Raw genomic sequence first — 15,900 nt, 5'->3', positions numbered from 1 at the left:
TACGGTGCAAAGAACACGGGACTGGGAGATAGGGCACTTGAGCTTTGCCACTTACTGGCTAGGTGAACTTGGGAAAGCCATTGTGCCCCTATAGGCTTTAAGCTCCTTGTCTGTAAAACAAGAGGGATTGACAGTCTGTGATTTTGGACTAACTCAGATTGAGATGATTCTTCTAGCCCATCGGTTAGCACCACTGTGTAGGGAGGAGCCAGGAACTGGAGGTCCTCAGAATTCAGGCAAATGGCCAAAGCCAAAAGAAAAGCCATAAATGGATTTCCAAAGCCAAAGTGAACTCTTCTGCCTATATGTGCTTTAGAGGTCAGGGGGAACCACTGAATCGGCGTCCCAGTTGCAAATTTGGCTTCTCCATTCCCTCCTTCAAGCTCCCTCCTTTCCATCCCTGGCACAGTGCTCAGCCACAGCAGTTGCTCAAAAGGTTTCCCTTCCCTTAATTTACATTACTCAGAGCTGAACAGCTATATCCCATGTTTATGAGGTAAGCAAACTTTTTAGACTTTTGGGAGGTAACACTCCCCAAAGTACTTTTCAATTTGCAAATATGATTATAGCAGTAAAGCCCTTCCTCACCCCACTTATCCCCCCCGCCATCCCCACCCATCGGGCATGGCTGTCTCTTTCTCCAAAGAAGGACCAGCCTGAGAACCTTGTTAAAGAAACAAGTTGAGGGCTTCCCTGGTGGCGCAGTGGTTGAGAGTCCGCCTGCCGATGCAGGGGACACAGGTTCGTGCCCCGGTCTGGGAATATCCCACATGCCGCAGAGCGGCTGGGCCCGTGAGCCATAGCCGCTGAGCCTGCGCGTCCGGAGCCTGTGCTCCACAGCGAGAGAGGCCACAACAGTGAGAGGCCCGCGTACGGCAAAAAAAAAAAGAAACAAGTTGAAGTACCTGCTAATTCGATCCAGGCAAAACCCCACTATCCCTGGGAGAGAGCTGCTGAGCGAATGCAGACAATTGACATCTTATGTTAGTGATGATTCTCAAACTTTAACGTGCATATGAATCACCTGGGAATCATGTTAATTCACAGATTCTGATTCAGTGGGTCTGGAGACCGCACTCTGCTTGTGAGGCTATACAGCATTTTACAAAGCACTTCCACATCTGTTATGCCTTTGGATCTTACCACAATGATGGGAGGTAAATAGAAAGATTATTACCTCCGTTTTACAGATGAGGAAACTATAGTTTGTCTAGGTCAAGTTCACACAGCTAGGGTGGCAGAATTGGACTTAGTCTATGCTCTTTCCAACATACTCAGAACTTAATCCTGTTCCCCAGCAGACCCTTTGCTGCCATCTGGGCTCTTCAATAAGCACTGTCTGCCTCTGGAACCGACTTTTGATTTCTGCCCCACAGACCTCCACAGTCAGTGATGGCAGACACAGAGAATAAAGAGGTGGCCAGGATCACGTTTGTCTTTGAGACCATCTGTTCTGTGAACTGCGAGCTCTACTTCATGGTGGTATGTTTTCTTTGCCTGCTTTGGGGCTTCCAGGGACTATTGGGAGGGTTGGCCCCTCTGCCCTGTCGGGGTATCAACATAACTGACACCCTTGCTTACAGTGATTTCGCAGAGGAAGGGCCTGACTATCTGTCAGGGACTGCACCGTTTAATATGGGTCTAACCCACTGTGATGGCCCCCAGGATGGCAGCGGTATGGGCATCCTCTCCCCACCAGCCACCCAGCCATCATGCCTTCTTCACTTATCTGTCTTGGGTTCAGGGTATGAATTCTAGGACCAACAGTCCCGTGGAGACGTGGAGAGGTTCCAAAGGCAAACAGTCCTATACCTACATCATTGAGGAGAACGCTACCATGAGCTTCACCTGGGCCTTCCAGAGAACCTCTTTTCATGAGACAGTAAGCTCCTCCCCTTACTCAGATGCTCAGCGCCCAGAAGAGACCTCTGAACCTGGAAGGATTCCTGCATTAGCTTAAGTATGAGGTTGAGCTTCAGAATCCAGGGATTAGAAGACTCCTAAGGGATCAAGCAAAGAACGCCTATTCCAGCCCCTGAGGAGCACCTAGCCTTAGCCAAATGACTTCCAGGGGAAAATGACACTCTAAACTCTTAAAATTACCTGTCCCTCCTCAGCAGACCTGCCCTGAGGACATGTGTGGTTCCTGACCTGGTATACCCTGTTCAGTCCTGCTCTTTTTTTTTTTTTTTTGCGGTACGCGGGCCTCTCCCTGTTGTGGCCTCTCCCGTTGCGGAGCACAGGCTCCGGACGTGCAGGCTCAGCGGCCATGGCTCACAGGCCCAGCCGCTCCGTGGCATGTGGGATCTTCCCGGACTGGGGCACAAACCCGCGTCCCCTGCATTGGCAGGCGGACTCTCAACCACTGCACCACCAGGGAGTCCCTGCTCTTGTTTTTAATAATAATAACTCCGGTTTTGTTGTGTTTTCTCAACTCAAAATAATGTAGTTTCGTTGCGAGAAAGCTTAAAAGATAGAAATAAGCAAAAAGAAGAAAATCCCCCATAATCCTACTACCCAGAGATAACCCAGTTAACATATGAAGTATCTCCTATACAGTCTTTATTTCTCCACAAATACTATTTTTTCTTTTATAAGGAAAAAAACTGCTTTTTTAAAAAATATGAGCATCTACTGCATATTTCCCCACGGTACTTAATATTTTTATATGTCATTTAAATTGTTCAGTCTTATTTTAAAATGACACAAAATGTACATAGTTACTGTTGAGTAAAAAGAATAGGATGTTTCTAAAGGTTTTTCTCAAGTATCACAGGATAAGAAGTATTAAGTCATACTCTTACTATTTCCAGAGCACTCAATTGCTACTGCTCAGAACTTGGCCCACTCTCCTCTTGTCTCTGTTTCCAGGGAAGAAAGTATACCAGTGATGTCGCCAAGATCTACTCCATCAATGTCACCAATGTCATGGATGGCGTGGCTTCCTACTGCCGTCCTTGTGCCCTGGAAGCCTCTGACATAGGCTCCTCCTGCACCTCGTGTCCTGCTGGCTACTATATTGATCGGGATTCAGGAACCTGCCGCTCCTGCCCCCCTAACACAATCCTGAAAGCCCACCAGCCTTATGGCGCCCAGGCCTGCGTGACCTGCGGTCCAGGAACCAAGAGCAACAAGGTGCCAGCAGTTGGCCGTACATCATAACCTTGGCCCTCTGAATGGGCCACCTCAGAGGGTGCCGGGTCCTGGGTGGAGTTCTTGAGGGGCTAATACCCAAGGACCCCTCCACTAGTATACGCCCAGTTTGGCATCCTAGAGGACACCCATCCAGGCTATAACCATAGATGGAGAGTTCTTAGCTGTAGTGGTTGGTTTTCAGGGTCTGGGCCTCAGTCATGAGCGAGTCTCATCTTCAGGGATGGGTAAGGGAGATCTGTGACCATCTGGTCCAGAGGGTTATTTGACATCTGTGCAGAGACCTGAAGGGAAGGAGTAGTGGGACTTGTGGCTCAAATTCAGCCTACTTCAGTCCAGCCTGTTATCATGGGAATTTGCCTCCTCTTTGTGGGGAGGGTAACCCACCTTTGCTGGGACATATGGTTAATTGGTATATTGCTGTCTCCTTTCCCAGGGGTTTCTTCTAAAGTGGAGCAGCAGTGCTGTTTCTCCCATGCACTTCCTGAATCTAAGAAAATACTATGACCAAAAGCTCTTAGTTATTCATTAATGCTTTTAAGTGAACTTGAATTTTACTAATCACAACCACATGGACACACATTTGTAAGACATTGTTTACACAGTCTGCAGATGCTGCTCAGTTTAGCTGTGCAATAAGTGCATCAATCTGCAGACCCCTGGCAACCTCTTTGGGGCACCCTGGACTTTTGCCGCAAAATTCCTCCCCCAGGGCTCCCTCTGCTGCCGTGGGAGGGATTGACAGCTGTATAAGGCCGCTGCTGCCTGGGGACCTTAAAATGAGCAAGAAAGGGGTTTATGGCTCAGTTTCCTACAGAGAGCCTGGGAGAAAGTAATCTGGGGTTCAGTGAGTTTTAAATGCGGGAGGGGGACCAGGCTTGTAGCTTCTCTTCTGCCATCTTGGACACCCTTCTTCCAGTTAGCACCTTGTTGTCTTTTGCTTGAAAGTAAGAAGGGCTATCTCGTGTCTTGAGAGAGTTTTATAATCTAGGCATAGGAACAAGGCTACAGAATCTGACCCAACTACCTACTGAAAAATAAGAGGTTTGGGTTTGTACATCATATATGTGCTAATAATTGAATGGCAAGATGTACCTAAACCACACTAGCCCCTGTTTTGCATCTTTTAATGCCCAGTCCTAATCCATACTTCCTCCTCTCACCCTGCGTGGGCTGGACCAGGCTGGGGAGAGAGACTGCCACTCTCCGTGGGGCCTCCTCAAGGCCCTGCCTGCGCAGCCGGCCTGATGGACCCCTTTCCCCTCAGATCCACTCCCTGTGCTACAATGACTGTACCTTCTCAGTCAGCACTCCGACCAGGACTTTTGACTACAACTTCTTGGCTTTGGAAAACACCGTCTCTCTGGCTGGAGGGCCAAGCTTCACTTCCAAAGGGCTGAAATATTTCCACCACTTTACCTTCAGTCTCTGCGGAAACCAGGTAAGCTGTGCAGGTACTGACCATGTGAGAACGGAAAGGGGGCGCCAGCGGATCAGAGGCCAGAGGACACGGGAGGTTCAGATCGCAGAGGACTGAGGAGATTCAAAGGTTTTTTAATGATTATTACTCTCCCTGAGGACTTTCTCCTCTAAAATCAAATCATCTGGATTATAAACATTTAGGAAAACGAACGTGTTTAAAATAAGGTGTAGGGAATTCCCTGGCGGTCCAGTGGTTAGGACTCCGTGCTTTCACTGCCAGGGCCCGGGTTCCATCCCTGGTTGGGGAACTGAAATCCCACAAGCCGTGTGGTGCAGCCGAAAAAATTTTTTTTTAATTTTTTAAATTAAAATAAAATAAAATAAGGTGTACATTTACTCCTCCCTGACCTTTATTCTCTCAAAATGATTACATAAAAATTATGCACATACATCAACTATACTTCAATTAAAAAAAAAAACTATGCAGGAGAAAGATTTTTTTTCCTTAAGAAAGCAGTCTTCAGTAATCATGACACTTGCCTTTCATTTTCTAGAGGCTGAATAAAATAAATTACTCTTTATTTCATCTACATGTATCTTTGCTGACAGTACATGTTACCATCAGCGTTTCGGGCTGCTGCAAATATTTTGGATGCAAAATTCAAAGGCAGAAATGTAAAGGATAATCACACCACCACTGCACTTGACTAAATTACAAACAGGCCAGGATTAGCGGTTGGAAAGTTAATTTCAAATGTTGCAAAATAAAAAGCGTCTTGAGCATTTAGTCTGTGACTGTGTGTGGAAGTTAGGTCTTTATACCACACAGCTTCTACCCATCTTCTGCAGCATGCAAAAAAGTTGATTTGTGTTTATAGAGAGAACATGCCAAGAAATAAACTAATCTGTGAAAGATTAGAGACAGATGTCTCTATCTTGTTTTTAAGAAGTCTTTGAAGAAGTTAAAGCCTCAGAAGTGACAGTGATAACTCAGGAATTGAGACTGATTAAAGCAAGCCCCATGCAGCAAAAGTTTCAGTCAGTGAGTTGGGAGAGAGAAGATGGGAATTTGCGGAGTCTGTGAGTTTTCGTTTCTTTGCTCCCTTATTCTTATATAATCTAAAGGTTCCTTTCTGTTCTCATGTTCTTTACCTATTTCTTACAATCTTGAAAATAAACTGAGATACCAGATTTAGCAACTTAGCTCTATTTGTAATAAAATTTATCGTATTGAAAATCCTACATTCTAAATGCTTGGTCCACTTAAATTTAAAATATTGAACAAATGATCTTATATTAGGAAACATGTTATATATTCATATTTCATAAATTTGAAGAATTATTTATTTATTGGCTGTGTTGGGTCTTCATTTCTGTGCAAGGGCTTTCTCTAGTTGCCGCGAGCGGCGGGCCGCTCTTCATCGCAGTGCGCGGGCCTCTCACTGTCGCGGCCTCTCTTGTTGCAGAGCACAGGCTCCAGGCTCGCAGGCTCAGTAGCTGTGGCTCACGGGCCCAGTTGCTCCAAAGCATGTGGGATCTTCCCAGACCAGGGTTTGAACCCGTTTCCCCTGAATTGGCAGGCAGATTCTCAACCACTGCGCCACCAGGGAAGCCCAAATTTGAAGAATTTTTAAAGGAACAGTATCTCAATATCTCTTCTATTACAAAATCTCGAGGAAGGAGTTTCAATTCCCTCCATCTTCCAGAGTTCTATTCTATACAGTATGGGTTGTTAAAGACTGGAGGAGAAGCAATCTTTCTTCTCTTGATAAATATTTTATTTATTTATTTTTTTGCGGTACACGGGCCTCCCACTGCTGTGGCCTCTCCCGTTGCGGAGCACAGGCTCCGGACGCGCAGGCTCAGCGGCCATGGCTCACGGGCCCAGCCGCTTCGCGGCATGTGGGATCTTCCCGGACCGGGGTACGAACCCGCGTCCCCTGCATCGGCAGGCGGACTCTCACTGCGCTACCAAGGAAGCCCGATAAATATTTTTAAATGGAATAGGGTCCAGTAGATCCTAAGATGTCCTACCTCAAGGCAGGGAGAGAGCTGCTTATGGGGTCTGTTTTAACCCCCAGGACACTCTGGAAGGTGCTTCCAAAGTAAGTATGGTAGAATCACAGCTCCAAGGAAGACACAGAAAGGGAATGGGAAGCAGGCCAGAGGTCCAGATAAATTTCATGGGATTAGTTACACATTTCAGTATCTGCCTAGAAAACTGACTAGGATAAGGAAGGCCCTTAACTGGTGGGCTGGTAGATTAGATCTCCAAATCAGTTGCCACCTTCACAGCACTGCTTATATAGGGCTCCCAGGTGACTCCAAGGAAAGAAAAGACTGGGGATCCCTGAACCAGAGTTCTGGAAACTAGGACACCTAGGCCTTATTCTTAACTTTTTTATCTTTTAAAATCTGTCTTGTAATTAGAACTGGGATGAATCGTTCCACTGCAACACACTCTTAGAAGGCTGAAATTTTAGACACGGAAAAACTGTTCCCTGTTCCCTTCTGGGAGTTCTTCTGTGATCACTCATTCCTTCCTACTTCCTCCCCACATCCCCCTGCCCAGGGTAAGAAAATGTCCGTGTGCACTGACAATGTCACTGACCTCCGGATTCCTGAGGGTGAGTCAGGTTTCTCCAAATCCATCACAGCCTACGTGTGCCAGGCGGTCATCATTCCCCCGGAGGTGACAGGCTACAAGGCCGGAGTGTCCTCGCAGCCTGTTAGCCTCGCAGATCGGCTTATCGGTGAGTAACACAGTTGCTCTCGCCTGTCTGAGCATGTCTGTAAGAGAGAGTGAGCCTACCAGGCTCTGAGGTAAAAGGCCCCAGGTGAGGGGCCCAACCTCCTGACCTCTGTTTCCTATTCCATCCTGGGGTACGAAATGCCCCTGCGGCCACTGACAAACCTTTGTTTCACCCTTTCATGAGCCACTCAAGGATGTGATGAGATGAAGGAAGGTGGGATGTGGACAGGTATTGAAAGAACAGAAGTGGTTGCCAGCTAAATGCTACTAGTGAGGACTAATTAGGAGCTCTAATTTGGCAGGGGTGACAACAGATATGACTCTGGACGGAATCACCTCCCCAGCTGAACTTTTCCACCCGGAGCCCTTGGGAATACCGGACGTGATCTTCTTTTATAGGTGAAAATGAGAGGCCAGGCTAATGCAAGTGAAACCCAGGGCTCCTCCGCAATCGCTGTGGTGTCCCTCCCTCTCCAGCCACCTACTACTTATCAAGCCAGACCACTTCCAAGGTCTAGCAGACCTGCCCAGCAATGAGCACTAAAGGCTGGGATTTCCCCATCCTAGCTTCTTGGGTATTCCTGGGGCAGGTCTGCCTCTGGTGGCAGGGAGGAATACTGGATGACCTGTGGCGGACTACCCTTCCTGCCTAAGGGAGGCTCCAGTGTTGTGCATCTGCTAGCCTTTCCTAGACCAGTGCATTTCCCCTTGACCAGATCTCCCTGACCCCAACACTCTCCTGTGTGTCAGGCCACAGCCCAAGTCCAGACTTCCCCAGTGAGGGAACCGTTCCATGTTGACTTTACTTAATGGCTCTCCAATGACACAGATGAGTGACTCGTTCCCCCATGGGGGCTGCTTTCTCTGCAGGTCCAATGATGTGACCCAGTCCTGCAGTTCTGGGAGATCAACCACCATCCGCGTCAGATGCAGTCTGCTGAAACCTGCTCCTGGAAGTCTGTCGCTGCCAAGGTAAAGGGATGTAACAAAGTCTCCCTCCCTTGGCCTCATAACATCCCAAGAACCAAAGAAAGAGTACTGCAAAAGAGCAAAAGAGAAAACCATGTGAGATCCATTAATGGGTTCTTGGGGACACAGTCATGGCTCCAAACCCTCAGTCTTTAGATGTCAAGAATGGAGCAGAAGGAAGAGTCAAAGCTACCCTCACACTCACAGACCATTATAGGGGCAGCTGCCTAGCAAAGTGACGAACTGCTGGGGCTGAGAGCCAGATTCGATTCCCCTCCTCCACTTACCAGCTCTGTTATGGATACAGTTCTTATCTTCTCTAGGCCTCTTCTTCCTTATTTGTAAAATGGGGATAGTAATAAATTCCCTCAGGGGGCTGTTATGAGAATTAAATGAGATAATGAGACTTGAGGACTTCCCCAGATGTCTTTCTCAGATGTGGTTACTTCCTATTATCATTAGGATTAGTAAAGGTTTAGGGAATCCTAGGAATCTCTCTACAGCTGGAAGACCCTATTCTGAGTTTAATAGCTGAGTGCACTAAATTGAGGACTCCTGAACTAATTTGATTACAGTACCCTTCCCCCGCCAACCTTCCTTTTTTTCACATAACACTAACATCTTGAGGGGTACCAGTCTTGAGGAAGATGGTTTGGGAAATGCTGCTCCTAGACAACAACTGATCAGGGAGATGGGGAACCCAGCAGCACATTTTGACCCAGCAGTGGTGTCAAAGTGTAAGATCACTATTCTTGTTGCAAACGTTACAGTAAAATACACTGCAGATAGCAGTGATCTGAAGTTCATTCCTGAACCCTGCCCCCCACCTCCACCCTCTGCAGGAAGCTGCATGTGACTTTTGCAAAATGTCACATGTCCATGGGTTGGACAGGAGCTTCTGAGGGGTTAGTTGGGCAGCTATGCTAGAGCTCAGACAGCTTACATTAGTTCTCATCGGATGTCAGCAGAAACAAACGGGCAGAGGGTGGGAGCCCTGGTGAAGGCCAGAAAGGCCTCTTATCATCAGGGAAATCGGAGAGCGATACCTGGGTTAAGGACTAGTTGGAAGGATCCTGATGGAGCTAACAGTTTGGCAAGGAGAGGACAGATCAGGCAAGTTATGAGACGCCAGGACTCCAGCCAGATCTTCCCAGCAGTCCTGCGAGTGTGCGCTCATGTCTCCTTTCTGCTCTGCTAGCACATGCTCCGATGGGACCTGTGATGGCTGTAACTTCCACTTCCTGTGGGAGAGCGTGGCCGCTTGCCCACTCTGCTCAGCTGCTGACTACCACGCTATCGTCAGCAGCTGCGTGGCCGGGATCCAGGTAGGTGTCCCTGCTTGGGGACTTCCCAGGAGACAAGGGAATGTGATATCTGAGTTCCTTGTTTTTCTCCCCGATAGAAGACTACTTACGTGTGGCGAGAACCAAAGCTCTGCTCGCGTGGCATCTCCCTGCCTGAGCAGAAAGTCACCATCTGCAAAACGATAGACTTCTGGCTGAAAGTGGGCATCTCTGCAGGCACCTGCACTGCTATCCTGCTCACCGTCTTGACCTGTTACTTTTGGAAAAAGAATCAAAAGTACATGATGGGGTATTGCAGTTTGGGGATGGCCAGGATTGGATCATTGAGCTGGGAAGAGAATATCTGAGAGTATAAGTTCATGGGGCTATTCTCTGGCATTGGCCACAGTCCCTGTGACTCTGGCCAGAGCTGTGTTGAGCCACTTATCCAGTGTATGCCTTGGTTATCCTGACTCCTAAACAGGGATGGTATCACATGGCAGTCTGTGAAGGGCTGTTAGATTCTCAAAAGAAAAGCAAAGAGAATTCTTAATTTGTTATTATTAATGATAAAAATAATGACTTTACAATTCCATTATTTCTATTAAGCTTTGAGATCACAGAAACACCTATACTTGAGGAAAAAGATCCCTGACTTGGGAGTCGGATTCCTTAGTTATATGCCCAGCCCAACACCATTTTGCTATGCTTCAGTTCCATTACCCATGGTATGGGAATATCACTTTATAGCCCAGCCTTTCTCCCTTTCCCTTTTATTCCACATTTTGGTGTCTTGTCTTTCCCATCCCCTCCTTTTATTCCACATTTTGGAATGTGGACAAAAATTGCCAGTGAGGAAAATTCCTCATCCTTGAGTGCCCCATTCCTAGAGGCTTGGGCCATATTAGGGAACAGGTGTGTCGTATTTTGAAAGAACACAAGGAAGTCAAGATTTTAATGGGGCCCTACCATCCCCTTGTTTCATAGGCTAGAGTACAAATACTCCAAGCTGGTGATGAATGCTACCCTCAAGGACTGTGACCTGCCAGCAGCCGACAGCTGTGCCATCATGGAAGGCGAGGATGTGGAGGATGACCTCATCTTCACCAGCAAGAAGTCACTCTTTGGGAAGATCAGATCATTCACCTCCAAGGTAGGGAGCCTGGCCAGCGCACTGAGGTCAGCCTGGAGGGCTGGAGAAGATACCAGTCCTAGGATACTGAATGACCCCACACTGTTCAGGGACCACTACTCTGCTCCCCATCCTCCATACTATTCTATCCCCCCACCCTGTGAATCCTGGCTTCTGCCTTCTGTATTTCCACACCAATACTCTTTCCCCTGGGGCCCAAGGCTGCTATTGACTAGGCTCCTTCTCTCCCGACATGCACTCCAGTGGATGGACTGTTTGGGCCTTTTAACTTCCAGAAGTATTGAACCACCCATGTTGTAAGATTCATGACCCCCTCCCCCCTGCCCTTTTTTTTTCTTTTTTTCTTTTTTTTTTGGAGGGAGGGGAAGAGGTCATCTCTAGGATCAACTTCCGATAGAAGTGCGGCTCTCCTTTGGCCATTGGAGGGTGCTGTCCCACGGATGTCTGGGCCTGGGCCTGGGGCAAGCAGAGAACATTCAGGCAACTCTTCCAGGGCCGCTGCCCTCTGCAGCCCCACTCTGCCAGTGCCCACAGCTCACTGCTGCCCTGAACCAGTTCATCCAAATGGGGTGGGGAGGGATGGCGAGGAAAGGAAGGTGGGGAGGTGTTTACTTGGCTGAATCTCATTCCCTTTGTGCTGATCTTCCAGGGCGACTCCCTTGGCCTCCTTAGACCTTGAATTTTTTTTTTTTTAACTAATGGGAGAACAATTTATCCTGGGACGCTTGAGTCTTTCTGGAACTTCTAGAATTCAACACAGATGCAGAGCAAGGGGTTTTAAAGATATTTCTTATCCTCTGACTGGCTGAAGGGAGCAAGAAGAATAGAGGATATCTTAGGTCCATGTTTCCACAAAGCCACTGAAAGCAGGAATTTCAAGAGGGCTCCTTCTGTCACCTATTTTCCATTTCCCTCCTTTGTTCCCCAAACTTGCCCATGTGCAGCAGCCAGCTCCCGTCACCATCTCTCTTTCAGAGGACTCCTGATGGATTTGACTCGGTGCCACTGAAGACATCCTCAGGAAGCCCAGACATGGACCTGTGAGGGGCGCTGCCCTGCCTCACCTGCCTCCTCACCTGGGCACATCACCTTGCAAGCCTGTGGCAATGTGGGTGCCAGTTTCCTGCAACACCCACTGCTGGAAATCTCTTCGTTGTGGCCTTATCAGAAGAAGTTTGAATTTCAGATCTTTGTTTTTTTATAGAGTACCCAAACCCTCCTTTCTGCTTGCCTCAAACTTGCCAAATATACCCACACTTTGTTTATATATTACTCCCTCGCTTGCATCTTGTTTCCCAAAATGGACCAGCCATTGGAGCCATAGCTTCATCTGCTCATATTTCTTATAGCTCTGGAACAAAAGTATTTCTCTCTTTTTAAGTATAGAAACTCCCTCCCCTGTCCTCTTACTTAAGGGCACAAGCAGCTGGGAGTCTCCCTGATCATATGCCCTCAGCTCACAATCTCTTTAGGAGAGAGGCTGGGTGAGGAGGGTACTGGCATCCCCTGATGAACCATCTTCACGGTTGCCTGGATTCATCTCTCCTGGATAACCAACTCAAACTGGTATAGTGGGTAGGCTGAGGGCCAGATGAGTAAGCCCTGGGTAAGAAGGGGCTTGATAAGCACAAAGAGGCAATAAAGGAAGGTTTTATTTTGTTTTTTAAACTGGGTACTTCATTCCCTTTCCTTGAGTAAGCTATAACTATTCTCACTGGAGCCAAAGGAAAATGTTCATTGAGAAAATGGGGAAAGCCCTGATGGATCTATTCTCCCCGCAACCCACTGCGTTTTGTTTTGGTTTTTTTGTTTTTTTTTTTACCTCCCACCATCTCCCTATGACACTAAAGGGAACCAGGTAAGCCCCAATCCCAGATGTTCTAGCTTTATTCTCTATTTGCTTCTACCCAGAAATGACAAACATTGCCAGTGAGGAAAATTCCTCATCCTTGAGTGCCCCATTCCTAGAGGCTTGGGCCATATTAGGGAACAGGTGTGTCGTATTTTGAAAGAACACAAGGAAGTCAAGATTTTAATGGGGCCCTACTAGAGAGTCAGCCCACAATGGGATGGACCTGAGGTGGCCATGATGTCTGCTTCTAAACTTAATTCATCTGCTCAGCCGCAGAATAGACAACCTCAAGGCTGGCCAAGAAAGGCATGGACTTGTAGCCCCCATGCCCCAGCAGTGAGTAGATCCAGATCAGTCTTCAAGGAGGAAACACTAGGGGAGTTGGACAAGGTGTTCACCAAACTGGGAACCCTTGCACTTTCATGCCCCTGTCCTTCCCTTCCTCCTGTTCTCATTTCCTTTGTGTGCTGAAAAACTAAAAAGACTTCCGGCCCCACCTTCTGGCAGCATCTGTTTTGAAAGGTGAGTAAAGTGAATGTTCTCTGTGCTCCTTTTCTCCACTTTCACAACAAGTATAACTGATGAACTTTAAGTAACTAGAAATGGTAAAACCGGAGCAAGAGTTTAAATTCTCTTTTTCTTTCTACTAATGGCTATTCTCCTTCCCTCACTGTCAGGCTAGAATGACCATCCTTGTTCAAGGGCCCTGTTGCCCATGGTCTGTGCCTGTCTCCTTTCTCAAGTGACCATTTGGTGACCAGATGGTAGGTAAAGAATGGAGACGGCACTTGTAAGTGGTTAGTCTGCCACATGATGGTGTGCTGATGTGATTGGCCACTGCTGCCTTGGCAATGGTCTTATAAAAGGGTCAGTGAGAATTGGAACCCTGCTGTAACTTCTGGCCAACAACCGCATCACTGAAGACAGGCAGTCCCTTTGGTTCAATAAATCTAGAAGCTTTTCTTTGGTATCTAAATTCTCCCTCCTCCTGTGGGACTCAGGCTCTCAGAGCCTGTGGCCATGCTGGAATTTCTCCCAGTGGATGCAGATAGCCAGCTTCCAAGCTCCAGCCTGAAGTTTTCTGTAGCCTCGGCAATACCCCGGGCAACTGCCTTTCCACCAAATAAATTTTTTTTGTGACAAAGGCCATGGAAGATTCTTAGACTATTCTAGAATCACTCAGAAAAAGTACATACCCCACTGACTTCTTTATTCTGACATCATGAATCTGAGTGCCCCTAGAGCAAACTCAAACTCTATTGACTTAATCATAATATTTTAAGGATCTCCTTTCTACACCCCTTAGTGTACCGACTTCTGCAGATCTTCCCTGCATCCTGCCAGAAACTCCTGAGTTATGCTATCGGGGTTGCTCCCCTAGCAACTTAGACACATGTTAGATATTTTTTAATAGCTCTATTGAAGTGTAATTCAAATACCGTACAAGTCACTCATTTAAAATGTACAATTCAATAAATTTTAGTATACTCATGGAATTGTACACCCATTACTACAATCAAATTTAGAATAGACACATGTTATTTTATATGGGAAAAGCTTTTAGCAAACTAAGGCTATAACATTTTGCACAAGCTATTGGAGGAGGGAGTGTGGGCTCAGGAGACAAAATACTTAAATCCCATTTGGTTACTTAGAGTCCGAGAACACACATGTAACTCTCATCATGTAGGTGTCACCTGTATTTGGCTGGGAGTACAAATGAAGATTGTGGTGTATTCAAGGACAGGGATTTCTTATGCCAACAAAACTTTTTTTTTTTTGGTCTCACTCTACATTAAAGATAAGACTCACTATATTTATACAACAGAGACTTTGTAATGGATTTTTCAGCTTTGTGAAATCAAGTTTTTGTCTCATCAAGACTGGTTGGATTTCCTTTTTACTCTGTATTCCAAGAGTTCATAGATTGTTAGGGGATGGGTATCGCATGTCACACTTTTTTGTGAAATAAAAGCATATCTTTCAGCTGTTTTTCTTGAACATAGGTTGGATGGCTGGATGGGTGAGTGAGAAGTGGTAAATGCCCTTGAAGCTTAAACTGAAGAGAAGGATTCTGGAACCCCAGAGTGACAGAGAAAAGAGCATACTTGGGAGCAATAGGGACCTATGCTAGAAGCCTCTCACCACCTGCTGAAGAATCAGCCATCAATCAAAGCCTCAGTTTCCACAATAATAAAACACACCTGATGATGCCTTACCTCCCAAGATTGGGTGAGGATCGAAAAGGAGAACACATAAAACACTTGGAACATCAGTTCCATTCCGTTCCAGTTCAGTTTTCCCTTGGGTGACACTGAGGCCAGCCATATAACAATGTGCCTACAAAGACAGGTAAAATTAGCTTATTTGGGTATGACATGGATTATTATGGACTAGATGTGGATAAAACCCTAGAGGACATCAAGGACCCACCATTTCCCAGAGCAGCTGGATTTTCCCACTTCCGTGCTTTCCTTCACTCTAGTTGAGGGCACTTAATCCCCTAAAACGAATTCCCTCAGCTGATTAGTTGTGACCCAAATTTGTTTTGACTGGGTGGTACCTGGGTTGTACTGGTGGTTAAATATTTTAAATATCACCCCTGCTTATAGGATCAAATCTAAACTCTTAAGTAGGAAAGTAGGAAGCTCACGTTACTTTGGGATTTCTATGTGTCAAGCCTGGACTAAGTTCTTTCATAACATTGCTCACCTGGTTCTCAGAACAGGCCAAGAGGCAGGTACTAGCCCCACTATAATGAGGAAACTGCATCTCCAACAGATTTAGTAATATGGCATACACACTAACCCTAACTGCACATCCTTATACTCTAACCACACTGAAGTTTTTACTGTCCCTCAGTCATAAGCTCTGTCATTCTATTATGTTAATTTGTTATACTTACCAGGTAGCATGAGCATTTTAAAGGAAGATGTCTGTAATCTAACGATAAAACTAATGGTGAAAATTCCTAAGGAAATTTGGAAAGGTCAGAATTTTAAGGCCATCCTTCCAATTACACTGATGACCTCCTTAAAGTATTAGCTCAGTGGCCCTCCTCCCCTAGGCCTGGGCCCCCTGCAGCCTCAGGAACACCCATCACTGTTTTGAAACTTAGCAAGCAATACGCTTTGGCACTGCCTTCATTGACTGAAGCAGACAGCTCCCACCACAGACTTGCCCTCAGAAGATTTCAGGGAAGCCAACCCTTTGAGGACAGTCTTCTTACATGCTTTCTTCAGAGCCTGTAGCTCCCAACACTTCCTTTCCACTGGTTTTATCTTTTTTTTTTTTTTTTTGGCCGTGCTGTGCCGCA

The 15,900-nt window shown here is 46.6% G+C and overlaps 1 protein-coding gene across 1 annotated transcript in view; it reads left to right on the top strand.

Annotated features, from left to right (window-relative positions):
• ELAPOR1 (endosome-lysosome associated apoptosis and autophagy regulator 1) overlaps window positions 1-14,554 on the top strand; it is a 33,491-nt gene extending 18,937 nt beyond the window's left edge. The window contains exons 10-20 of the mRNA XM_033862554.2: window positions 1,377-1,482; window positions 1,745-1,882; window positions 2,872-3,135; window positions 4,421-4,594; window positions 7,148-7,328; window positions 7,630-7,726; window positions 8,198-8,299; window positions 9,495-9,621; window positions 9,699-9,877; window positions 10,567-10,732; window positions 11,708-14,554. Coding sequence (XP_033718445.2) covers window positions 1,377-1,482; window positions 1,745-1,882; window positions 2,872-3,135; window positions 4,421-4,594; window positions 7,148-7,328; window positions 7,630-7,726; window positions 8,198-8,299; window positions 9,495-9,621; window positions 9,699-9,877; window positions 10,567-10,732; window positions 11,708-11,776 — 1,603 coding nt within the window. The 3' untranslated portion in view covers window positions 11,777-14,554. The remainder of the gene's footprint in view (window positions 1-1,376; window positions 1,483-1,744; window positions 1,883-2,871; window positions 3,136-4,420; window positions 4,595-7,147; window positions 7,329-7,629; window positions 7,727-8,197; window positions 8,300-9,494; window positions 9,622-9,698; window positions 9,878-10,566; window positions 10,733-11,707) is intronic.
• Window positions 14,555-15,900: the final 1,346 nt, after the last annotated feature.

This window comes from Tursiops truncatus, chromosome 1, assembly GCF_011762595.2.
Source record: "Tursiops truncatus isolate mTurTru1 chromosome 1, mTurTru1.mat.Y, whole genome shotgun sequence".
Taxonomy (NCBI): domain Eukaryota; kingdom Metazoa; phylum Chordata; class Mammalia; order Artiodactyla; family Delphinidae; genus Tursiops; species Tursiops truncatus.
This window is presented reverse-complemented; position numbering and strand designations above follow the sequence as displayed.